The sequence below is a fragment of the Aethalodelphis obliquidens genome, unplaced genomic scaffold, assembly GCF_003676395.1.
Source record: "Aethalodelphis obliquidens isolate GAN/ISIS:26980383/991018 unplaced genomic scaffold, ASM367639v1 scaffold77, whole genome shotgun sequence".
Taxonomy (NCBI): domain Eukaryota; kingdom Metazoa; phylum Chordata; class Mammalia; order Artiodactyla; family Delphinidae; genus Aethalodelphis; species Aethalodelphis obliquidens.
The window spans coordinates 5,442,942-5,470,691 of record NW_020838021.1 but is presented as its reverse complement, the minus strand read 5'-3'; the positions used below and the strand labels follow the sequence as shown (position 1 = coordinate 5,470,691).

General features: G+C 36.6%; 1 protein-coding gene across 11 annotated transcripts in view; it reads right to left on the bottom strand.

The window, feature by feature from the left end:
* The window catches only part of THOC2 (THO complex subunit 2), a 101,274-nt gene that overhangs the window by 53,324 nt on the left and 20,200 nt on the right, over positions 1-27,750 (bottom strand). For 7 of the 11 annotated variants that reach the window (XR_003429857.1, XR_003429858.1, XM_027092338.1 and 4 more), the window contains exons 4-10: positions 27,149-27,200; positions 22,981-23,051; positions 21,993-22,114; positions 21,317-21,450; positions 12,557-12,723; positions 9,400-9,450; positions 2,583-2,675 (exon numbers count right to left, since the gene is read on the bottom strand). Coding sequence is in view for 9 of the 11 variants with exons in the window: in XM_027092338.1 (XP_026948139.1) it covers positions 2,583-2,675; positions 9,400-9,450; positions 12,557-12,723; positions 21,317-21,450; positions 21,993-22,114; positions 22,981-23,051; positions 27,149-27,200 (690 nt within the window). In the remaining 2 variants the exon portion in view is untranslated. The remainder of the gene's footprint in view (positions 1-2,582; positions 2,676-9,399; positions 9,451-12,556; positions 12,724-21,316; positions 21,451-21,992; positions 22,115-22,980; positions 23,052-27,148; positions 27,201-27,750) is intronic. The other 4 variants (XM_027092342.1, XM_027092345.1, XM_027092347.1 and 1 more) reach the window with 1 other exon arrangement.

The window sequence follows — 27,750 nt, the reverse complement described above, 5'->3', positions numbered from 1 at the left end:
ACATAAAGGGGCAAAGTTGATTCCTCTAAATGAAAAATCTCTTGGGAATGACATATATACACTAATATGTATAAAACAGATAATAAGAACCTGCAAAAAAGAAAAAGATTATACTTATGGGTATAGCTCTCAGAGCAGCCCTGATAATTTATACGGGTTTCCTTTATTATTGCTTGCTTCTGTTGTCATGCTTAGAAAATACATTTTCTTCTAGTTATATAAAAAAAAAACTCTACAAACTCCATTAAATTTCCATGGGATCTAGAAATAAACTTTACATGTCTATAAAAAAATAAGTAAAAAAATAAATGAAAAATCTCAAGTCGAAAAATTATGAACAGCTTGACATCTCACTTTTCATTTTCTAGATACCTATTTGACTTAAGTCACAAACTAGTTTCTAGTTTATTACAAAAGAAAAAGTAATATGTGGATAGTTGACCCTCCATTATGAACAAAGGATCAAGTATCTCAAGTTCAGCCATCTTGTATAAATGGAAGATGGCTAATGTGGACATTTCGTAAAATAACCTAGACACATAACCAACAAACCATTACTTAGTAGCTTTTGCTAGGCACTATGGTGAGCTATAAAAGAAGCATTCCTGCCCCTAGAAATGCATAATCTATTTCAGTAGCTAAGTCTAATGCAAAGTAAACAATCAGTAAATAATAAAAGGAAACACAGTGAAATATTAAGCCACATACTATAGACTTTATCCCATTAATCAAAAAAGGGGAGTGGGAGAAAATGCATTATGGACTGGTACAAGGAGGTAAATGAGACTTTTTCTCATTCTTTATTCTCTCCACTGGCAATCAAACCCATTTTTATTGCTTTATTTATATATCTATCACATATCTACCACAGGTCCTCATCTTTTACCTAGTCTACTGCAATTGCCTCTAAAATCTCCATTTAACCCCAATGGGTTAAATCTAAGTTTTTAATTATAGTTCTCTCAATTTCTAGTCTTCTGTATTTTGAGAATATGTTATTAGGTGTATATAAAGTTACAACGATTATATCTTCCCATAAACAGAACTTTATTATTATAAAGTGACTATCTCTATTTTACCTGACAATAATAATTTCCCTAGTATATTTTCCCCACCATTTTACTTTCAACCTTTCTTTGTCCTTAGGTTTTAGACGTCTCATGTAAACAATAAACTGGTTTTTAATCCCATGTGAAAATCTCTGTCACCTTAACAGGAACACTTAGTCTGCTTATATTTAAAGTTAAACTGAAAAATATCAGTAATAAATGTATCATCATTTTTGTACTTTCCATTTGTCCTGCCAGTCTACACTTGCCTATAAACTCATACCTACGTCTTCAGATTCTCCTTTTTCTGACCAAGTTTCCATGTTTTCAGTTTGTACATCCCTTCTCTACTCTAAATCTTGAATGGCTCTCTACTATCAACAAGAAAAAAAATCCAAACTCCTTACCATGGCACTTAACAACCCTTCACAGTTTGGTCCCCAACCTAATTCTTTCTCCCTCCTCATTTCTCCTACATACCACCCGAGGCTCCAACCACTCTGAGCTTCCTGCTGTTCCCCTAAGGTGATAGTGAAGCCTTTTCAAACCTCCTGCCTTTATATTAGGTTAATTCTACCTACAAAGCTTCCCACCTTTTAAGCCTGGCCAACACCTACTCATCTATCAAGTTCCCAGTTCAACATCAGTAGTTTGGAAAAGCCTTCCAGAATCCCCCCAAGACAGAGATGGTCACTATCTATTCTGGGCCCTCACAGCACTTTGTGAATACTTCCAATAAAGTACTTATTGTATAATGCAAAATGTTTTCTCCCTTGCTAGACTATGACTGCTTCCAAGGTAGTGATCAAGTTTCATTCAACTCTGTAACCACAATATGCAATGACAGGCAAGGAAGTGATTTCAAAGGCGGTGAAGATGATGTCAGCTTTGGACAGTTCATAGATATCCTAATGCACAACTTAATAAAACAGGAATTTCTATGTTACAAACCTAGAGTTTTCAAATTGACAGGCTAAGCTGTTGCTAAACTAGAGATTATAAATCATAATCACATACACACTCCTCTAAATCCTAGATCCAGCAATAAAAGCACAATACCAGTCATTTATTATCCAGTAAAAATACAAAAGAAGCCATTTTTTTAAAGTATATGAAAAGTTCCCCATTCATACTGAATGCCTAAAATTAACATGTGGGTGAGAAGGAAGAACTATTTAGGTAATCTCATATTTCCCCTAATTTGTGTATAATACTGAAGTCTAAAACCACATTGATTAGAACTTGGCCTCGCTCTCCATGAGGTATGCCTTGACGACAATTAAGAACTTTAACTTCATAGCCAACCTTGAATTCTGTAACGGTGACAAAACGTATTTCATTTCCATGGTTCCAATGAACTAAATTCATTTGCTTTATAAGGTAAACACAAAGCAGTAATGCAATAGGGCTTCAAAAATTAAGACTTGAGAGCCTAGAACCAATCTTGGAGTGCTATATATGGCTGCCTACTCCTCTTCCCCACCCCTGGGACGAACAACCAAATATTCTTAGCAGCCCACTGGACGGACTTACATGTACATAAAGATCATCTAAATCAATAAGATTAAATTGTAGAAGTACTGCTGCAACTCTGTACAAAGATGAAGGAGTCTCTCCATTTGGTTCCTTGAAAAACAAAAGAAAAGTTTCTATTTAGTGCCTAAAGTACAACTAAAATCATATCCATTTATCTACCAATAATTAAGAACAATTACATCAAATAACTCTAGGTCAACAATAAGCTTCATTGCTCTTCCTGATCATAAATAACATCCAAATTCAGGACAAAGATATTTATGTGAATATCCCTTTTCACACTAGCACATCTGATGAACACAAGGAAAGCAGTTTCAAAAATGGACACATTTTACAATACATGCTGATATTTGAATAAAATCTGAAACTTGAACAGAATGAGATTTTATACTGCATAATATCTATTTTGGGTTTCTGTTTATATGTGTGTTTTCTTAACTTGGTTTTTCAAGTACTTCTCAGTGGAGATGCAGATAGACAAGACTGACAAATCTGGAAGTACGGAACCATCTGTGTCTGCTTTATACTTTTCTTCCTATTCTTTTAGTTCTTGGGGTTTATGCTAAGTATATCTGCTTGCCAGCTGATTTCCCCTTCAAAACAGGTGTCTATACTTAATACACGTGAATAATTCAACATTTTAAACAAGGAATGGTCAATTCCAGGTCAGCCCTATGGACCCTACGGAGAAACAGAAGGATCTTTGAATGCTATCAAGAAAACTTTTTCCTAATTTTTAAACTGCTTGGGGTCAGATGAATAGAAGAATGACGTGAGGACAACTAGCAATTATTAAATGGCAAAATGCAAATAAAAAGCAAACAGTGACAATACACTATGTTCTGCTTCTACTCAACACTGAAAATGAGATCTTTGTAAGTAAGCGCCCCCCACAATTGTGGTAGGTGTTATGTACATAATATATGAAGCTAACGAAACTAATAGATATCATATAAAAAAGGCATTGTTTCACTGTAATTTTTAAGACAGATAAGTCTTCAACTTAGCAATAGTTTGATTCTAAATGTTTTTTAAACGGTTATTTAGTATCAAAACATTTTCCCGTTAAAAACAAATGGTGGTCACACTTTTGAAGCAAACCCACAAAAGCTCACTACCTGACTTGAATCCACCAGGAATATTCTCATTTTTCCCATTATCTCTGTTTAAATGAGTCACAAGAAGCCCCTGACTCTCAGGACAAATGTCAACTCCCGTACACTGATTTTCATATTGCTCTGCACAATCCCTGTTCTGTCCTATCCTACCTATCCATAGCCTTCTTAAAAAACTTCCATGGAATCCTCTGGAATTCCTGATCCATCCTCAGCAAAACCCCATATATCCTGAACCTCTCCTCTAAATATATCCTCTAAACCCCTCCTCCCCCCTTCACCTTGACACTTGAACAAAGACTAGACTCACTAGGAACACCACTCCCACTGTAACCCAGTCAAGTGGTGGCTCTTTTCCCCAGACCCCTCACACTACTAGGCCTGGAGATGGGGTATGAATCATCTCTGCTTTTTATAGTTGTTTTCAGACTATTCTCCCTCCATGCTCCCTAAAGCTCAGCCAGCTCTGAATTTCCTATCACTCACTATCCCTCACTATTGCTGTGATCTAGTTTCATCTGTGATCTAGTTTCATTCTGCTGTGGTCAAAGAAGATATTTTGTATGATTTCAATGTTACAAATGTATTGAGACTTGTTTTGTGGTCTAATATAAGGTCTATCCTGGAGGATGTTCCATGTGTACTCAGGAAGAATGTGTAATCTATTGTTGTTGGGTGGAGTGTTCTATATATGTCTGTTAAGTCTAACTGGTTTACAGTGTTGTTCAAGTCCTCTATTTCCTTATTGATCTTTTGTCTAGTTGTTCTATCCATTAATGAGAGTGAGGTATGGAAATATCCAACAGTTATTGTAGAACTGTCTATTTCTCCTTTCAATTCTGTTAATCTTTGCTTCATATATTTTAAGGCTCTGTTTGGTGCATATACATTTATTAACTGTTGTGTGTTACGTTCTTGATAGGTTGACCCTTTTATCAATACATAATGCCTTTTGTTATCTATTATAAAAAATTTTGTCTTAAAGTCTATATAGCCACCCCAGCTCTCTCCTGGATACTATTTGCACGGGGTATCTATTTCCATACTTTCGCTTTCAACATATTTATATCTTTGGATCTTAAAGTAAGTTTCTTATAGATAACATATAGTTGAATCATGCTTTTTTTTTCCCTCTCATTTTATTACAATGAATTTTAACAGTACAGAAAAGTCACGTGACCTTGGTGGGTCTGGATCATGCTTTTTTATACATTCTGCCAAACTCTGCTTTTTAATTATAAAGTTTAACCCATTTACATTTAAATAATTAGTGACAAAGAAGGACTTCCACCATTTTGTTATTTGTTTTCTATGTCTTATATTATTTTTTGTTTCTCATTTCCTCCATTACTGTCTTTTTTTGTAGTGTGCCATTTTGATTCCCTTCTCCTTTCCTCTTCTATTTATTTTTTAAAGTATTTTCTTAGTGGTTGGTTATCTTGAGTCTTACAATTAACATTTTAAACTTATAATAACCTATTTTGAATTAATATCAATTTAGCTTCATTTTTTTTTTGGCCATATAGCATGGCATGTGGGATCTGAGTTCCCTGACCAAGGATCGAACTCGCTTCCCCGGCACTGGAAGCACAGCATCTTAACTACTGGACCACCAGGGAAGTCCAAACTTAGCTTCAATATTATACAAAAACTCTGCACCTATAAATCTCTATCCCTCCCCCTTTTATAGTGTTATACATTGTGTGCCAATCAGATTTATAATTGTTGTTTTATTCCTTTGTCTTTTAAATCATATAAGTAAAAAGGAGGAGTTACAAACCAAAAAATACAGTAATACTGGCTTTTATATTTACTATATAAATATAAAGTTTACCTATAAAGTTTCCTTTACCGGTGTTCTTTATTTCTTCACATGACTTCAAGTTACTGCTTAGTGTCCTTTCATTTCAGCCCAAAGGACTCCCTTTAGCATTTCTCGTAGAGTAGGTCTACCAGCAACGAACTCCCCCAGCTTTTGTTTACCGTAGAATATCATAATCTCTCATTTTTGAGGGATAGTTTTGTTGGATATAGAATTCTTGGTTTCATTCATTCAGCATTTTATATATGCCATCCCACTGCCTTCTGAAGAGAAATCAGCTGTCAATCTCATTGAGGATCTCTTGTATGCAATGGGTCACATCTGTTTTGCTGCTTTCAAGATTCTCTTTGTCTTTCAACATTTGACTATAATGTGTCTCAGTGTGGTCTCTGGTGAGTTTATCCCTCTTGGTGTTCCTAGAGTCTCTTAGATGTGTAGATTCATATTTTTCATCAAATTTGGGAAGGTTCCGACCATTACTTTCTCAAATACACTTTCTGTCCTTTTCTCCCTCTCCTCTGCCTCTGGGACTCCATAATGTACATATTGGTACACGTTTTTGGGGGGGTTTTCTGGCCGCCTGCACAGCTTGCAGGATCTTAGTTCCCCAATCAGGGACTGAACCCAGGACCACGGCAGTGAAAGTGCCAAGTCCTAACCACTGAACCGCCAGGGAACTCCCCACATATTCGTACACTTGATGGTGTCCTATAGGTCTCTGTTCATTTTTCTTCATTCTTTTCTGTTTCTGCTCCTTTCAACCTCAATTAACTTATCAAGTTGTCTAATTGTTTCTTCAGCCTTCTCAAATCTGCTGTTGTACCCATCTAGTGAATTTTCATTTCAGTTATCACACCTTTTAGCTCCAGAATTTGTTTGGTTCCTTTTTTTTAAAAATAATTTCTGTATTTTTTATTGATATTCTCTGTCTGGTGAGACAGTGCTTTCCTGGTTTTCTTTAGTTCTTTTCCCATGGTTTCCTATAGATAATAAGCATATTTAGGACTGTTGATTTAAATTATTTATCTAGTATGTCCATTGCCTGTGCTTCCTCAGGGACAGTTTCTATTAATTTCCTTTTTCTTATGAATGACCCTTACTTTGTTTCTTTGCGTAACTCATCATTTCTTGCAGAAAACTGAACATTTTGAATACTGTGTGGCAACTCTGAAAATCATATTCTGCCCCCTCTATGGGCTTTGTTGATGCTGCTTACTGTGGTTTATTGTTGTTTGTTTAGTGACTTCTCTAAACTCATTTTGTAAAGTCTATACTATTATTGTGTGTGGCCACTGAAACCTGTTTCTTTTTAGCTTAGTGGTCAGCTAGTGTTTTGCATTTCTTAAAGGCCTGAAGAGAAAAAAGAAAAAAATACTCTTCCAGTCTTTGCACATTGGCTCTATGTTAGGGCACTCCTCAACACTTAGCTGGGCCATTTACAATTCTGCCTTAGTCTTCACTTCCTGCTTGTGTAGAGCCTGAAGGCCAGCCAGAGGAAAAAGCTTAGGGTCTTCTCAGCCCTTTTCTGAGCATGCATCCAGTTCTGGGCATGTGCTTGGCCTTTTTTTCTTCTGATTCCATGGTACATACAGGAACTTTTCTAAAGCCCTTATTCCCCTGTGTATCTCCTTATCCAACTTCTTCCTTCCCAGGTTTTCAGTCTCTCTACTGCTTGTCTGACTGTTGTCTCTTACTCCAGACTGCTAAAGCCAATAGTTGTGTCTTCAAATGTTTTTGGCAAAAGCCACCCCAGGGCTTCCCTGGTGGCGCAGTGGTTGAGAGTCCGCCTGCCTATGCAGGGGACACGGGTTCGTGCCCCGGTCCGGGAAGATCCCACATGCCACGGAGCAGCTGGGCCCGTGAGCCATAGCCGCTGAGCCTGCGTGTCCGGAGCCTGTGCTCCGCAACGGGAGAGGCCACAACAGTGAGAGACCCGCGTACCGCAAAAAAAATAAAATAAAAATAAAAAGCCACCCCAGCCCTAGGGATGCTCCCAGTCAGGCAAAAAAAAAGACAGGCCCTTGCACCAGTCCTTCAGGTAGCAGCCAGATAGGCTGAATTCTTTGTAAACAATTCTTTATATCCTCTGGCATTAGCAATCTGTACTAGGAGTGCAGGCTTCTATCTTCACAGCCACCATCAATCTGGGTGTGAGGGATAGTAGGCAGGCAATTTAAAATATCACAGTACTCTCTTACCCCAAACAGCAGCTTCTTTCTTCACCAAACCTTTCCTTAGTTGTTTTATGTTTTTACTAAATTCCAGAGTTCTGTAAAAGTCGATTCAGTTTTTTGCCAGTTCATTAGTTGTTTTCATGAAGGGACAGAGCTCTGGAGTTCTCTACTCTGCCACTTTTACTTATGTCCTATTGTTGTCATCTGTGGACTCCTGGGTCACTGCCCTTCACTTAGCAATGAATGATCTTAGCTTCTGATTCACTTTCACTTTCTCCAACTCTATTCCTTTCTTAATTTTTGGAGATTTTCAAATACACGTTAGTGATTCTTCCATCATCTTGGTCTCTCAGTTCCTTGAATCCCACTCTTCCAAAGATCTCCTGTACCCTATCTCAGCCATTCACTCCATATCCTGAACTTTAATATTACCAATAGCTACAACTCCTCAAAGTACTAATTTCACATATCCACCCTTAAGTGGGTCCTTAATGCTGCTGGCCAATCATACTCTATTTCTCTTGTCCATTCACTCTCCCACTCTCTTACACAACTATTTCCTACTTTCTCTCCTAAGCTCCAATACCTCCTTTCTCATCCTCTCTCTCAGTTGATGACCTTGCTTTCTATTTCAGCACGAAAACTGGAGCAATCAATAGGACTTCTATAAATTCTCACCATCAGATCTACCCACCTACCAACAACTGTACCCACATATGCTGCCTTTCCACCTGTTATTACTCTATGCTCCTATTTAAACTCCATCCATCACTTATGCCATAAACTGCATTCTCTCTATCCTACTCAAGAACACTGATCCAATAATTCTCTCCTCTTTCTCCTACATCACCAGTTTTCCTTTCTATGCAATCATTCCCATCAGCATATAAATGTATTCTCTCTCCCATCTTCAAAAAAAAAAATCTTGAGTTCACTTCCTCTACCAGCTATCACCCCATTTGTCTGTGCCTCTTTGTAGCAACTCTTTTACAGAGTTGTCTGTTCTCATCGTCTCCAATACCACTCTCCCCATTCTCTCTCTTAACACCACCCAAACTCTACAAATATGGCTAGCTCTGACCTCCCTGCTGATAAATCCAATGACCATTTTTTAGTCCTCATCTTAAATGACCTATCAGAGATATTTAACGGAATTGATCATTCCTTCTTCTATTTAGCTTCCAAGATGCTATATTCTTTTTGTTTTCCTCTTTCCTTATATGTATGTGTTCCTTCTATACCTCCTTTGCTGGTTCCTCCTCTTCTCCCAGGCCCTTTAACATCAGAGTGCCCCAAGGCTCAGCCCTTGGTTCTCTTATGTCTCTATATCCAACTTGATGATTTCATCCAGTATCACAACTTTAAATATCATCTATGTGCTTTTGGCACCCACATTTCTATTTCTAGCCCAGTCCTTTCTCTAGAACACCAGATCCAAATATCCAGTTATTGGAACTTCCCTGGTGGCACAGTGGTTAAGAATCTGCCTGCAATGCAGGGGACACGGGTTCAAGCCCTGGTCCGGGAAGATCCCACATGCCGCGGAGCAACTAAGCCTGTGTGCCACAACTACTGAGCCTGTGCTCTAGAGCCCGCGAGCCACAACTACTGAAGCCCGTGTGCCTAGAGCCCATGCTCCGCAACAAGAGAAGCCACCGTAATGAGAAGCCCACGCACCACAGTGAAGAGTAGCCCCCGCTCACCGCAACTAGAGAAAGCCAGCACGCAGCAACGAAGACCCAATGCAGCCAAAACTAAAATAAACAAATAAATAAGTTTATAAAAAAAATATCCAGTTATTTACTCAACATCTCCACTTGGATATCTAAATCTTTAACAGGTATCTCAAACTTAACATGCCCAAAACTGAGTTCCTGATTCCTACCCACAACACTCTACCTGGCACATAAGAGGTACTCAGTCAATATTTCTTAAATGAATAAATGTGGGGTTATAACGGTGCCTGACCATGGTACTATTACTGTGTTTTGAATCCAGAAATCAAGGGTGAGAGTCATCATCTCCTTCCTCTTTCCTGTGGCAAGACAACTCCAGCCAAGTTTGTCTTTCAATACCCTCATACTTTCTAGTTAGTCCTTTCTTCCTGCCCTTTGTGCTGACCTTCATGCTGTCCCTAAACCCTCTATTGTAGCGATCCCTGGTAGGAGAATCAAACAGACATACCTGCCCAATTTTCCAAACTGGTCATGTGCCCTAAAACTGTTTACATCTGTACCACCCTTCCAAGTCAAAACATCCAGTATAGCTGACCCCAGGTTGAAGCCAGAATTAAAATCACTCTCACTGACTTCATAGCAGAAATAATTACCTTTGCCTAGAAGTCCTAAGCATTAAGGGAAAAAATTAAAAGAAGCCTGTTAATCCAAATAATTTCCAACTGGTGAAAACATGGGTTATGGTCAGTGGGAGTAAACATTTTCAGATAGTGATGGGGAGGGGGGAGTGGAGTTAGGCAAGGGACCAATACACAGGGTGAGCACACACGCCTAGGAGCCAATTCCCCAGGTTACATGCCCTAAGCAGTTTTTTATTTTCATGGCTTTTCCTACTTTACCTCCCAAGACCACAAATTACCTAAAATCCCTGACATTTCTTCCCCTGCCCGCAGTGGTCCTTAAGACTGCAGATTCTCAAAACAAGATAGCTCAGGCAAGAGAAATAAGGGAATGGTGTTATACAGAGCAATACAAGGGTTACTCTTTCCAATAATAGGTCACTTCTAAATCAAATGTTTCTTGGCTGGGTATTTCTTATGTAAGACAAAGGCCCCATTATCTACTAAAAAAAGGATCATTCTAACATTGGTCAACCCCCATGGATATTTTAATTCAGCTCAAAAAGTGTTACCATTATGAGGAATATTTTCATGTAAAAATTTTTAATTCTGAAACTCACATTCAACTAACAATACTTGATATTAAGCAGTAGGTCATCCATATTCACTGCAATATGCTCTGAAAACCTCAGTCTGCAAAGCCCTAACCTATATTCTAATTAATCGTGCCCAAGTTAAATTTCAGCTACCCTGTCACTTCAGCAGTCGGCTTCATGTTCTCAAACCCAAAACAATCAAGGTGCCTCTTAAAATGTGATGAAACACTTGAACTTCTCTTTCTCTGTACTAAGAGCAGACTCCCTGGCTACTGGTAGGAATAGGAACATCTGCCATCACTAATTTTTGAACCAAGGTGAAATGCTCTTGCCCCAAAACCCTGCCATTCATCTTGTTTGGTATCACAAAGCTATATGCTTTTAGTTCTGATCTAATTTCTCTTCTGGAGCATTCCAGAGAAATGGAAAACTGAAGATAAGCAAAGGCAGTAGGTGGTATATATTTGAGAATCCTAAAAGAAAACTGTCTTACTATCCTGAACTTGAGCTCCAGAGGACAGGAATAGACACTCTTCACCAGAGTATCCTCAATGCTTAGCAAAGCAACAACATACCCTAAAAACTCAATAAATGAGTATTTCTTGACTAGTTGAATATCCCAGGCAGGTAGACAAATTAGGAAAGCTATACCAAAAAGGCAACAGAGGCCTTATTACATTAAAATCCTCCATGCTATCAAGAGAGTTATCTTCCTAAAACATAGATAACTCATTTGTAGTAATTAGTGAACATTTACCATAGGCTAAGCAATAAATTAATCCAGAGAAATTAGTAAAATATAGACCATCCTAAATGACTAACAACCTAGCAAAGGAGACAGACATGGTTTATTCTAATATAACCTGATAAGTGCTAGAAGCCTGTGTCAAGTTTTATGAGAACAGAGTTTAAGAAGTGACTAATTATGCACGGGTGAAGTGCCCACCAAAACTTTATAGCACAAGTAGCACGTGATCTTAAAGAATAAATAAGAGTTTACAAGATGAAGAAAAGATAGGCGAGAGGGGGTGGGTAAGAACAGTTTTCTAGTTATAAAGAACTGCATGTAAACAGAGGTCTATACATAGCAATGCCCCCACCTAAGTTCAGGAAATGGCTAGTAACTGAATATGACTAGAATATGAGGTTTGAGGGAAAAAATCATTAAAGATGAGGCTAGAAAGAAAGAATGGGGCTAGATGGGGAAGAGCCTTTTCTGCCACATTTAAAAGTCTGAATTTCATCCTGCAGGTAATGGTTTTTAAACAGTGAGTCAATTCGATCTCTTTCAGAATGTAACAGTAGTTAATAATATGAAAGGTGGATTGAAAGAGAAATAATCAGAGGCATAGATTTGCAAGATAACTACTGTGGTGGTTTAAGTGAAAAATGATGTAAGATATGCCTCAAGAATTTATTCACATCCATAAAAAAATTCCAATGGTAACTACCTGTACAATAAAATTCTAAGTCAACACAGTGTTCAAGGCCCTTGACAATCTAAAGTTATGCCAACCTTTCCAACCTCACTTCCTATCCTTTCTTTTCCCCACATCTTACAATCCAGCCACATGAGACTATGTACCATTTCTTCAATATGTTACGTACATTCACACTGCCACGTCTTCACTGACACACTATTTGTTACTTCTGCACAGACAACTCTCAACAAACTCCTACTCATCCTTCAAGGACCAGGTTTAAAAAAGGTTCTATCTGTGAAGTCTTCCCTGACTCCATCTCTCTCAAGGCAAAAATGTATTATGCTTTCTTCTAGGCTTTCACATCACATCATTCATACCACTAATGTAGTTTTTTCTATCCCCTCTGCTAGAATGGCTGAGCTAAAACCAGTCATTAAGAAATAAAATTCAAATTAAATTTTACATATAAAATCACAAAATTAACATACATACACACACACACACACACACACACACACACACACACACACATATTGTTCTTTACCTGGTAAAACTTGAATTTGAACCCAAGAATATGACACAGTGTTTGCGGTTCACACATACTCATGTAAGATTCTAATAAAGATATAAAGAAGTCATCGTGTTCTGGCCTGCATTCAAACACTTCTAAAATGACATCCAGAACTCTATTGGGATCCAGATTAAAGCATCCTGCAACAGATGGATATACACAAATTCAAAAGTGATTATACATAATCTCTAGAAAAGCCATTAACCTTCAGGGACAACATACATAAAATAAAAATGTTTTTAAAAACAACTTCTTTTACAAGTTTGCTTCCCCTGCCCCAGAGGGAAATCTTCATAATTTTCAAGGTCATCACGGCTACTCCCCACATGTTACAGATGAGAAATATGACTTGCCCAGGATTGCAAAGTGGGTTAATGACAGGGCTTAGGCTGGAGCCCAGGACCTGTGACACTAAGTCAAGTGAAATTTCTTCTATGCCACATCATCTCATCAGTTCTTGATTACTTACGCTAGTGAAAGAGATTCACATTTTTAATTCTTAGCAAAATATGAAAATCAAACAATACAAGTTAGGCAACTAAAGGTTTTTTTTATGTTTTATGCAGAAGTGCTTGGAATGTTGACAAATGAGTTAAAAGTTCAGGTTCATGAAAGTAGAGCACGATTTTTATAATCATTTTTTAATTTATCTTACATATACAACAAAACGTAATTGTACATTCATAGTTTTGGGCAGCATTCTAAAGGAAAACAGGTATACTGCTAATACTAAAAAGATGAGAATACAAGGAGTTGGGGACAAAACACAAGCAAACAGAGAAGGAAGAAAACAATCTAGGTAGAGCAGGAAAGGGAAAGGAAAGAAGCACTTAATAGGTACCGATGGCTACTTATCCTTGCTAATCTCCTAGGGTAAGCTAAAAAGGGCCAACAGACATGAATTTAATAAACATTCCTATCAGCCACCCTACTATTAATACATTATTACCTCTATTTGCATTCAGCTTCAGCTGTTACCATAATTATATTATAGCACAGTCACATCATACGTGCATTTAATTTGAGAATGCAACCATTTACACACAGCAAAATAAACAAAAGAGAGAATTTAAATGATATAGTCAATTCCACCCACCATTCCTCTCAATATAATGTATGCTTATGACCCAGAGTGAGCATATCAATCGTCTGTTCCCTCAGTTTATATCAGTTCCCTCATGCCTTGTGCATCAAGCTGAATGGAATTCTAGTATTTTTAATTACGTATTTTTCATTAGGCATAGCCCTTAAATGCAAGCTAACCACTTCATCTGGGGCAAGCAAATAAACACTGATTTCTTCTAATGCTGGAGGAAAAAGAACAACTGTGTTAACTTAGGGAGAGACGTTAGGTCTAAACACTATACACCTTATGGATGACTTAGAGGATTTTTCAAAGAAAATTCTTATATATCCTATTAATGATTTCCAGAGTTACTTCTATTATCTCCACACTTAAGTATATTAAATGCTATAAAACTAATGTCTAATTTGCAGTATCTTAGCAATCACTTAGAAAACCAAACTCTCCAAATACAAGAAGTATTTCTTTCCTCTTTTTATGAAACGCAAAGTTAAGAGTATATTTTCTTCCATTTCTCTCATACTAAGGAAAGAAAGGAACAACACAGTGATCATCTCTTACTGAAAAGAGCTCCAGGCTTTCATAAATTCTCCAAAGAGATGTTTACCTAAAGTTCTGGGAAGAAAACGTCTAAATATTTTTGCCTGTCCTTGCACCCCCAAAAAGTATGGCTTATGAATGTACAAGTGACTCCAAAATAGCAACTGGAATTTTTAAATGCTGCTGGTGGAAATAAAAAATGTAAAACAGTACGACTGCTTTGTAAAGTTGGCAGTTTCCTTAAAAGTTAAACTTAACACCTACCATATGACCCAGCCATTTCATTCCTAGGTATTTACCTCAAGAGAAAAAATATCTATGTCCATACAAAGACTTGTACACAAATATTCACAGCAGCTTTATTTATAATAGGACACTGAAATAGCCATCAACATGTGAATGGATAAACAAACTGTAGTACAGTATATTTGTAGAATATACAGTGGAATACTACTCAACAATAACAAGGAAAGAACTACCAATACAAGCAACAACATGGATGAATTACAAAATAATTATGCTGAATGAAATAAGCCAGACCCCCCCAAAAAAAACTCACTATATGATTCCATTTATAAAAGAATTATAGAAAATGAAAACTAATCTATAGTTTAGAAAGCAGATCATTGATTACCTGGGGAGGAGAAAAGAGGAAGTACGGGGGGGAATGAAATACAAATGGGCAAGAGGAAACTGGGGGGGGGAGTGATAGAAATGTGCATTATCTAGATTGTGGTGATGTTTTCACAGGTGTATACATGTGTTCAAACTCAAACTGTACACTTCAAACATGCACATTTTATTGTATATCAATTATGCCTAGATAAAGCTGGGGAAAAAAAGCCACTGACAACAGATTATAGAAGTAGGATCTAGCAAATTCTCCAACCTTATAACTGCTCCTATATTTACTAAATATAAAAGTTTAATCAACTAAATAAAAATGAATAATGCTCTACTCTGTCAGAGAGGACAAAAGATACACTGAATACACTTTTGAAAAAATGGCTGGCTTATAATTACCCATTATGCTACATCCACAAAACTTGTGAATAAGGACTAGAACAGCAACATGTTACACGGAAATGTGTTTCATTCACATTGCTTTAAAGTTTGTATTTTCAATGTGCTACAATATGAACCATTGACATTACGTTTTGTTTAAACAGTATTATTCCATGAAGGCTATTTTAACAGTGATCTGTACAGTCAACTAACTACCAATTTCTTTCTAGAGGCAATTTAAGGTAGTAACCTACACAAAAAGGATGCAACTTTTATTTATAATAGATAACCTTTGTATCTTTCACAAAAGAAAAACTGGCTTAGGAATTTTCTATTATATGTCTCAGGTGCCATAAGTTAGTCCAATCAGTTGGAATGACCTATGCTACATAATATGGAAAAAGTAGCCAAACCAAGGACTTAGAAAACCATTTTTGAAACCTTAGAGATTTGCTAAATAACAGTTAAGCTATTTCACATACAAGATTTTAGTAACAATAAGTAAGCTTGAAATGTCCAAAATAATTTTTTTCTAATGGCAGCTGTGGTAGAACAGACACTCTTGTGCTCAAACATCTTAAAAAAGGCTTTTATCCAGCCCAAGCATCAACAGTCATGTGACCTTGAGACAGATCATAAGCCTAGCTCCCTACCTCTACCACCAGCTACATTAAGGAATATACACACACACATGCCTTTTGAGGAACAAACAGGGAACCATATCGGAAGCGGAAACATTTTTAAATGGTAGACTTGTAATGGCCATGGATTCATTCCTTCATTTAAATAAACATTAAATAACTACCCACTAAGTGCCAGGTGCTTGTGATACAGAGATTAATAAAATGCCTTCCCTACCCTTGAGGAGAGTTCACACCTTTTGGATGATACATCTTTGAAAAAATGCATTGAAAAGTAACTGAAGGCTCCCCAAAGATGGACAAGATGGCCAGTATATTAGAGCAAGTAATTGCAACTAGAGGCCAAAAATATGATAAAAGTGACAACGGTTCTTTTAGGAATAGGTCAAATTGAGATTCTTAACAGGAACAAAAAGGCCAAGGTAATATTGTAAACATGACTTGGAGAGATGTCCAGCCTGTACATTTCAGACAAGAAAACAGAATGATAGCGTCAACCATCATGTTCCTGACAGAATAAACCTTACAAGACAAAGAAAAACCATGTTTTGAACAAAAGGACATGATCTGGCTCTGGCATGTAGAATTACTTTAGAAACAGGCTATACCATGGTCTCAATGTTTTTTGTACCCCCAAAATTCATATGTTGAAATTCTAATGCCCAATGTGATGGTATTAGGAAGTGGGGCCTTTGGAAGGTGAATAGGTCATAAGAGCATAGTCTCATGAATCAGATTAATGCCCTTTAAAAAGAGAGCTCCGTTGCCCCTTTTACCATGTGAGGATACAACAAGTTAGCGGTCTGCAACCCGGAAGAGGGCCCTCATGAGAACCCAACCATTCTGGCACTCTGATCTTGGACTTCCAGCCCCCAAAACCGTGAGAAGTACGTTTCTGTTGTTTATAAGCCCCCCAGTCTGTGGTATTTTGTTACAGAAGCCTGAATGGACTAAAACAGACTAATAACTTATGCTAGACTATTTCTAAGAAATAGTATTTGCAAAAAACTGCACATCTCAAGGCAAGAACCAGAGAGCCAAGATGCACCCAACAAAATAAAAGTATAATTGTAAAAACAACTACGCTTGAGAACACCAATCGCTGTCTTCTTTTTCATAGTAGAGATAAACAACTTCTTCATAACTAGTGTATAGTAAAGAAACTCCAATAAAGCAAAACCTTAGGGAAAGGAAGCAGTCAACTGGTTTCCCTTTCCAAGGGATAGGAGAGAGTTGACTAAAAGATAAGAAGCTTCAAGGCTTAATGGCTCTTATATCCATACTGATCCAAAGACAAAATACTAAGTACACTCAAGATAATGTAGTCAAAGTGATTAAATGTCCCATAATCTACCAAAGAATAAAATCATTTGACTGGGGATTTTATTTTGTCTTTAATGTTTCTCTGGTCACTTAACAAGCAACCAAGAGGACTTGTGAGACTGAAGGAGGAGAGATTCTCACCCCACCCTTCCCCATCTCCAGCCAAATCTACAATCTTGGACACCAGGCGACAAATGAAGGTCCTGAGGTTTGGTGAAGAGGGCTCTGATTCTGGGTGAGAAGGAAAGGATCAGAGAGCCAAGGCCAAAAAGATCCTGGACCACTAAACCCAAAACCAGGAAGAACCATTTTCAGTCTCTAAAACCAAACTCGGAACTTCCCTGACGGTCCAGTGGATAAGACCACGGTCCCAATGCAGGGGGCCCGGGTTTGATCCCTGGTCAGGGAACTAGATCCCACATGCTGCAACTAAGAGCCCACATGCCGTAACTGAAGATCCCACACACAACAACAAAGATCCTGCACGTGGCAACGATCCCACGTGTCGCAACTAAGACCCAGCACAGCCAGCTAAATAAATAAATAAACAAACAAACAAACACACACAAGTAAGCTAGCTCCATGACTAATTTTTAGCCAGAACTTCTGATTTAGAGCAGCGATCAGCATACCATGGCCTATGGGTCAAATACATTCGATGTTTGTAAATAAAGTTGTGCTGGAACACAGACTCACTCATTTATTTACATGTTGTCCATGGCTGCTCTCACACTACAATGGCAAAAGTGAGTAGCTGCAACAAAAACCATGTGACCCAAAAGGAAAAAGATATTTACTCTCTCATCCTTTACAGAAAAGGTTTGCTGACCACTAATTTAGAAGAAAGAAAAGAACACCTAGCTATTACTTTTTTGAAGGGCATTCAGAAGAGTAGGGTGCTTATAGTTTAGTTCAGCAATCAAAGGAGTCCATCTTTGGGAATTCCCTGGCGGTCCAGTGGTTAGGACTCTACGCCTTCACTGCCGAGGGCCCAGGTTCAATCCCTGGTCAGGGAACTAAGATCCCACAAGCCACGTGGCACGGCCAAAGAGTCCATCTCTGATATCCTTTCCTCTAATTTCTAAAAGATGCTTTTTGCCATCTTGATGCAGGGATCATTTGTGAGGCATCTATGATATGGCAGCTCAAGGGACTAATAATCACTATCCATTCCTGTTAAGTTTTTCAAGCTTACTGTCAGACAAACACCAGGCAGACTTATAATGGTTCCTATTCCTTGCTTTCTTGCAGTAAACAGCCCAAGGTTATCTGATAGGATATACTGTTTATTTAGGACATAAACATTTTGATGTGCCAGAATCTTTTAGGGAGCAAATGACTATCTTTTAACTATAGAATGATAAATAAGGATTTCTCCTGATCAGACCAAGTACCCTGAAATATAAGTGTATCTAAAATGCATGCCTCGGGACTTCCCTGGTGGCACAGTGGTTAAGAATCTGCCTGCCAATGCAGGGAACACAGGTTCAAGTCCTGGTCCAGGAAGATCCCACATGCCGCAGAACAACTAAGCCCATGTGCCACAACTACTGAGCCTGAGCTCTAGAGAGCCCACAAGCCACAACTACTGAGCCCACGTGCCACAAGTACTGAAGCCTGCGAGCCTAGAGCCCTTGTTCCACAAGAGAAGCCACCGCAATGAGAAGCCCGTGCACTGCAACGAAGAGTAGCCCCTGCTCGACACAACTAGAGAAAGCCCACGTGCAGCAACGAAGACCCAACGCAGCCAAATAAATAAATAAATTTATTTTTTAAATAATGCATGCCTCCCAAACCAGATATCAGTTCTGTCAATGGCTGGTGAAGGAGATCAGACCTGAGATAGCTTTGTATAAGATATTATCTGTCTAGGTTGCTCCTAAAGAGAAAGCAATGGGAATAAACAAGAGGAAACTCATCCAAAGATGCCATGAAAAGCAGGATGCTATGTTAGTGAACTGCTCTGGACAGATGAGACAAGGCCTACCTGAAGTCTGCACTGAGGGGGAATCCGATAAATTCTAACTCTTAAAGAGTGAGTACTCACTGGAATTGAAGTCTTAACCTCAACTTTAATGTCAATGAAAAATTCCTTTCTCAGACAATGGGGGAGGAGGGAATCAGCTAGTCAAAGAGAAACAAACACTAAGCCAGGGAGATGAACTTTCTCAAATCCTCCATGTCAGGGAAAAAAGAGGCTAGGAATCACTATAAAGTCTACCAGAAAGCGGGAAACATTCATTCGTTTTTCAATGAGTATTTATCCAGCACCTACGTACCAGGCACTGAGGTTAGAGGTACTAAACAAAACAGACAAAAACCCTTGTCCTCATGGAGCTTACTTGCATTCCAGTGGGGGTGTGGCATAAAATACGGTGCACATTATATGGTGTTAAGTGCTCAGAAGAAAGACAGTGAACCACAGGGAGTGTCGGGGTGGGGGGTGGCCATATAAGGCTACACTGCGGAGGTGGCATTTGAGTGTTTCTGGGCTAGCGTGCTTTGGAGCACACCCGACGGACTAGAACAGAGGTTTAGCCCAAGAAATCAAATTGTTTATACTCATGGAATATCCATGTGAGTTATGAGCTTGCAGTTGTGACTGTCACACTGTTCTTCAGAGACAGTAACATAACCTGTTCTCTATGGGGACAAAGTTCAAGAAAAGAAAGTACACAGCATACATTTTTCCCAGTTAGATAAAAGCACACTTTCAAGAAAATCCCTCTTTGAAATGTTCCCAAAATAACAAAGGACTAAAAACGTATAAACTCACAAGGACAAAAAAATAGAAGAAACAAGGCCAGACAAGAGATGTCAACAAATAAGCAGATAAAGTAAAAAAAAAAAAAAAAAGTGAGGACCTTATACAGCAGAGAATTTTTTTGTGGGGGATACCATCTTAAGAGAGTACATGGCAGGATATAAGGAAAGACAAACTTATAGCAAGGCAGTACTGACAAACATCTCAAACTAGATCAAAATTCTGCAGGAAAAATGTAGAGCCTACCCTGGAAAGAACAGAAAGGAAACCCTACAGGAGGATTTTTTTTTAATGGGTCACTGCTACACAGGTAAGCAAGAGCCCTGCAGCCTTAGGGGACTGCCAGTCTTGGTGTTAATTTGACAATGGAAGAAAGTAGCAAAGAGACTAAATCAGCTGCCAGAACTAGACTTACTTCAAAGAAAAGGGTAAATTTAAACTAAAAGCTCCTTACCTCTATACCTGTTGGCCACCAAAAGCTTAAGCTAAAAACAAAAATTACTGTAGTAAAACTGGTTTTATCTGGGTCCCCACTGGAGAAAGGGGATAAGGATTGGGACACCTCCTCTCTCTTTCTCATCCATAAATTTCAAAAACAGAGAAAGAACTGAGAATTGAGCATAAGCATCCTCTAAAATATAACCAGTGAAGCAGGAAATATGACTTTTCCAACAGGTCTCAAAACTTAAGACATCTAGGTGTTGCAAAATCTTCCCTGAGATAGCATAACACCTAACAAATAGCAAAAACTCTTTCCATTCTTGAAAAATCAGGAGTACCCTATTTTTCTATCATTCATTCCTCCTTTCTATAGAAGCCAACTATTTCCTCCAAATGCTCAATGCAAATAAAAAGAACAATGCTAAAGAAATTCTATTTAAAAGGTAGGGAAAGTAACACTTTCCTATTTGTTACACTTTTACAACATCTGCACTTACTTTAACAGACTGTTGTAAAAATAAAATAAAATGTGTATCAAAGTTGCTCGGTATTTTTAAAATCAAGTTCAAAAGAACTAAACATCTCCACGTTTCAAGAGTTCACCGAAGATTTTATTAAAGTTTCACATTTGCTTACTTATTTTCTGCCCTCCATAAAATTATTGGAAAATACTTAAAAATTAAAGATAGAAATACTAGAGAGCAGAAACTAATACAAACACAAAGGTAAGAGTAACAAGATTTCTTATAAATATCATCCCAAATTTTTTTATTACTGATAACAATCTTAAAAGTACAAGCTAGACACTTCTCTCGTTTCTTAACTTAAAAACAAAAAACTATAGGGAATGCACTAGTTTCGTCTTTATGGATATTCTTCAACAGTTAAAAAAATTTATCTTAGTAACATATAGTGTATATAGATATACGTCTTACCTATTAAAGATTTGATATTTTCTAAGATTAAATCACTAGTAGTATTTCCAGATAAATCTTGCCCCAATTCAGCAATCAGCTTGGCATAACCTTCATTTTCTTCTCTTAACAAATTAAATTTTTGCTGCTTATAACTGAAATTAAACATCATAAAGCAGATAAAATTAATTTCAATTAACAAGCTTGCATAAGAGTATTGTATTCTTCTCACTGAATTTTCTTACTCTCTTATATAAAACAATCATAAGAACAGTTGTTGAAAGTTTACCTCTTTGTCTATCTTTTAGGATAGAAAATAACAGTGATTCTTAAGGGACACCCCAATGTTAATTACACAAGGAAAGGATATCGCTAATATCATAACACTATTTCCATCATTGACAAGAATATACCTTAAAGCCACAGTTGTAAATTATTTTATTGGTAGTAATAAAAGCACTGAATATTATTTTAACTTCTAACACGGAAAAAAATTAACATTGGTTTCACACAGGTAAAGTTCACTGCTGACTCAATAACCATAGGCTACTCTTAAAAGGAAAAAACACAAGACACATGCTAACAGCAACAACAACAAAAATCTTCAAAACGCCTTTAGAAACTTCTAGTATTCAACATGAGAACTAAAAAGCATGCTCAGGTACTTGATCTGCAACATAAAAATACATGTACTTACAAGAGTTTTGTCTTGATTTTAACTGACTTTTGATTGAATTGCTGTGATTGTTTGATAAGCCCTAACGATTCCAATGTTTCTGGATCCAAGCGTTCCTTCAGAACTGTGTCTGAAACTAAATGCTGTATTAAAAAATATTAAAGGCCATTTTACTCCTCAGCATTCCAACTATGCATTCACAATATTAAAACATATTCAAAATTATTTTCCCAAATAAGAATATTAAAATCACCTTATATATATACATCAACAACTTTATTAAAAGGCTTGGAACTTCAATCTAACAAAAATGATGACTTTCCAAGTACTGAAACATACAGCTTTTTAAAACTTCACTAAAAATTATATGCCATGCTGTACACAACCTAAAAATGACAAGAACTACAGATGTAATTCTGATTAAAATTGAGTCTGTCAACTGAATTTTCTTTAAGATAATGCAGCATTTCAGCCTTCTTTGGCTTCTACTGTTTAAGTCAAATTCTATTGTCTGTCCTCGCAGCAAAGACAAGGACATTCTTCCAGGTCTGAGTAATGGCATTCCGCCTTGGTTTTAAATTTATGAACATAAAATGGTTTGCTAGACAATGATTATGATGAGCTCTAGAATTAATTATTTTTAAACTACCTCCATTCTTTTTCTCCTTGCCTAACAGTTTATGAAAAATTGTTCAGTTTAAAAGCTGTCCATATCATTTCTAGTCACTTGATAGATGCTTACCTTTTCCTTAGTTAGGAACTTACTAGGTCAGGAATATCACCAGAGGTTTTCTATGCATAGATAGTTTAAGTGATATGGTAGCATGCCTATTTCATAGAAAAAAATTAGCATGTCTAATTTTACAAAGCATTCCATTTCAAAACCCGAATCTCACCTTATAATGAACAGTCAACTGAATGTCAATACCCTCCTCCATTAACATGATTATCTGTGATTATAATCATTCCACATAAAATTTAGAAATGGAAAGTATTTTTTAAAACTTACCAAACATGTTAATACCAATTGTGTAAAATAGTCTCTCTTGCTTTTTTCTTCTAAACAATTTGTCTCAATATCTATAATGATGAAGAAAAAGAAAGATGAAAGTTTGATTTTTCTAGACTCCACAACTATAATAAGATACCTGTTTTCTTTAAAACTAGCTAAATTTAAAACTCCTCATTCTGAATTTGGGGAAAAAATTTAAACTGTGGTAAGCATAAGCAGTCCTTCATGTGCATATGAATACTTAAAGATTTATAAATTTTATAAATTATATATTATAAATTATTATATTATAAATTATAAATACTTATAATTTATAAATACTTATTAAAAACTTATATAAATACTTATAATTTCTCCTCATACTGAAAAACTGACCTTGTGACCAATGGCATATCCATAAAATGGTAAGTTGATTATGGAGCTATGTGCTAAGGCACTGCAAGCAACAAAGCTTCCAAAAAATACTGTTTTCAAAAATGGAAACATTAGGGAATTCCCTGGTGGTCCAGTGGTTAGGACTTGGCGCTTTCACTGCCAAGGGCCAGGGTTCAATCCCTAGTTGGGGAACTAGGATCCCACAAGCCACGCAGAACGGCCAAAAAAAAAAGGGAAACATTCAAGCAAAGTTTAAACAACCACATGTCAGAGATGCTAAGGTAAAAAGCTGAACTGGGTGACAACGAAGATCTCTTCTAATACTAAAGATCCTATTACTCAGAAGATCAAACCCTTGACTTTGGCCACCTTGGTACCATGTTCTAACCAAGCTACTTGGTCACCAACTCTATGAAAACTGTATTAAAAGGTATTTTTAACATCCTATTTTGAATTACAATTCTAGTCAGCAAACAAAACTTCACTCAAAATTTTCATTTTCTTCCTACTGAAATATTTTTTTAAAAAACTGAGACCTCCTTGAGTTTCAGTACATTATTCAAAAAATTTGTCAAACAATTTTCTGATCTAAAGTATAGAGGAAATAAACAATTAGCTCTAAATGGTGAGCATCAAAAACTTCAACCAGGATTAGCAGGATTACAAAATTGATCTCAGGATTGTTTTAACTGATTACACACCATTACCTTATTTTTAAAGTCAATTCATATTTAGAATGTGCTATAGAAAACGGCACCAATTTTAGTGATGTAATAAAAATCGCCCTCTAAAAGTTCTAGGGCTCCCCCAGACAGACATCCTACAACTGCTTTGCTTCAGTTTACTTTCTACTGCCATCACTAAGAATCAAAAGAGAAGAGGACCTATCATTAAACACATCCATATTTTCCGGGGCCTTCTCCACTTTTCCTTCTTGGACAGTGCCATCTCCCAATATTCTGGCAACTACAGCTAAGCACACAGTCAGCTCAAGCGTATTAAGGGAATTTCAGGGTGTAATTTATACAATGTAAATTGCAGTACAATCTCAATCTATCAATAAGACTTTTAATCTGTGTGTATCTCAACAATCCCTTCCAGGGACTCCTAGTTGTCTCCTCATTATCTAGTCTTCTGGTCCCTCCTCAGCCTAGAACTTCAAGGATACTGATCTTGAGGGGTCAGGACTAAAGTGGGCCTATTCTTTTAACCAATATCCATCTACCCTCAAAGGCCCTACAGTCCCTAAGATCTACCTCCAAAGTCCCCAAGATGAGAGCATTTGGGTAGCACGTTCATCCTCTTCAAGTAAAGTCTACTCTCCTCTCAGCCATCGGACCTGATTAACTCTCTGGGTTCTGACCATATTAGGAAATGCTTAATGGGACCTCAGTAAATTTCTTGGCTAAACTATCTCAATAATCAATATAGGACTCTACTATTCCAATTATACTTTCCCTGTTTTCTTTATTCTTTTTGTTCTAACTTACGAAATCATTCATTATTTATTCATTATTTCTGACTCCTCAACCCCAAATCAGCACCTAGTAAGTTTTCTTTAATTTCCCTCTGATTTTCCTAAAAAGCCCTCAGCCATTTCCATCTCTAGGCCCAGTATCACCAACCACCTAACCCAGCTCAGAGGTCCCATCAGTGCATCAAGTCACATCAGACTCTCCTTTCGGGTTAATATAGCTCTCAGGCCCCCTCACCCTTACATGATTAATCTTTTAAAGGAAATTGTTATCTTAACCAGGAAAGTACAGCACTGATTTCTCTTATACCTGTTAAAATATTAGAAAGATAACATGATACACTAGAAAGATCATGGACTCTAGAACCAAAAAAACCCAGGTTCAAACCCTGCCTTATACTAGTTGTGTGGCCTTGAAAAATCACTTTTCTGAGCTTCGATTTTCTGATCCATGTATCTACTTTACAGAATGCTGTGAGGATTTAAATGAAATTAAATGCTTAACATACAGAAGGTGCTCCAAAATGGCACCTACATTATTATTACTGTGATCATCATTATAATTATCATCATCATTATTAGAGGTAGCTCACGTTCTCACTCCTATTCCCCTACCTCGGTCTGGGGTCACCCTTGGATCATTTTTTTTCTGCCAAGGGTGGGGGTACGTGAGTGAGGGGGCAGGTGAGGGAAATTCTCTTTCCAAGTTTGCCGTCCTGATCCTGCTTGTAAAAATGGACTGGATAGGCTAAAAGAAATTTCCCAAGAGCAACCAAACATCATCTTCATGAATTCATGTTACTAGTAAAAAGCAATGACTTGTAATAATAATTCATATTATATAACTAAATAACTATGAAGGGAAAATATATCCTAATAAAATAAGTCAATATAAAAAATTACTAGAACTTACTAGTAAGCTGATAATTGACGATTACCCAAAGAAAGATATAAAATGTACTCCTGACACTATCAATGAATAACAGCTTCCACACAATGGTACCTACAAATCACTCTTTAAGTCTTACAAATTTATAGTAAAAACAAACAATTTTCTAAATTGAAACCTGTCTCGTGTTATATTTATTAGTAACATAATATAATATCTTTAGTGCCTGCTCTAAAAATTAAGCTTAAAAGGTTTTTGTTGTTGGCATAAATCAATCAATCCAATAGACAGCATGAACAAATACTTTATCATCTAAACCAGGATAGTTTTAAGATTGAAAGAAGGCACAATTAATAATTACGCCAGGAGAACAAAACAAAAAGTGGACATACGGTCACCAGTCAATGGTCTTTTCATTTATCACTCACGGTCCACACACATTTTGACCTGTTCCCAACCTTACTGTTGTTATAAAATCTTAAACGTCCTGAAGGATCAAGGACCAGACATTTAGATTTGTTGCAGTCAAATTTGGGATTCTCAGTAAGACATTTAAGTAACCTATCTAATTCTAAGAGTTAAGATTAATGAGCTAAAGTAATTCATTCCAACTTGACAAAGTCTCAGAGGATAACTCATATTTTAAAGCGAATATTATAATGTTTGGTAATGTTTTCTAACAGGTCAAAGTTACAGAAAGCATAAGACTGATGAGGAAAACTGTGCTCAAAGATACTTTAATTCAGATTTAAAATCAGAGAAATAAATTTGTAATATACATTATTTTTTAAATCCATGCCTCCCATGGAGGGACACTACCTTTTGTTCTAAGTCAAAGAAATATTCCTTTCTTATCTTGCATGAATTCTTATTTATTCTGGACAAATAGAGAAGCTGCTATTTCCAAAGTTGGTTTCTCATCCTCAAAACAAAAGTACTTTTGATTACTTTGGCTCTTCTTGCTCTCTCTAAAATTAAGAAGAATCAAAAGAGTACAATAGTAAAGTAAATACCTCTTGAGTATCCTAAGTTTGAGATTCTGACATTCATTGATAATCTGCACTGAATAATATTAATTAGGTGGTTACTAAAATCTGAATAATTCAAACTAACTTATCTTCAGAAAACTTGGCCTTTTTACTTGAAATGACTTAATTTAGCTCAATTTTATATAAAGATACATTCTGAAACACTCAAACTATTTGAATTATAAACTAAAACTATTTAAAGCTAGCTTATAAATAGTAATTAAACTCACATCTGACTTATAATATATATTCCCTGTAAAGTAAAATATATATATATTCTAGATTTGTAGAAACATTTGTAAAATCCGCAGTTTGAAAGACAGCATTTTATTTAACACAGTACATTAATTTACCAAACAACACTTTTTACAGGTGAAATAAAGGCTTATTAATACCTACCTAATATGCAGAATACGTCGGCAAGAATGGAGGGCATATCCTCACGAAATTCCTAATTTTAAAAAATACAATTATTCATAGTAAATACTAGAATAGCACACTAGCAATTATTATGGTTTCAGAAAAACACTCTTCAGTAAAACTTAAAAACAAAACCCTAATACCACTATGTTGACAAATAAAAGTTTTCAAGTTTCATAATATAGAGAAAATTAAGAGGGAGATAATGGTTGAAAAAAATGTTTAAATGTCTACCATGAAATAACTTGAGTTTAAAAAAAAAAAGAAACTTAAAACAAGCACCTCAGGAAATAATAAAGAACACAAATGAGTAACATTTTTCCAGTGAAGTTTCATGTCAGAAACCACTGGAATTTGGAGTACCTTACACCTACCTAAAGCAAGACTGTTAAATATGGTACATTTTTCATCTAAAACTTTAAATGTTGTGCTCATGCCTGAGTCAACACTGATCTATGCAAAGATCATAGTATTATCAGAACAAAAATCTAAAAAATGCAATAATAATTACAAGCTGTTGTCTCATAACTCAAGAGTCTCTGAAGATGAAAATAATTACCAAAAATCTATCTTTATTTTCT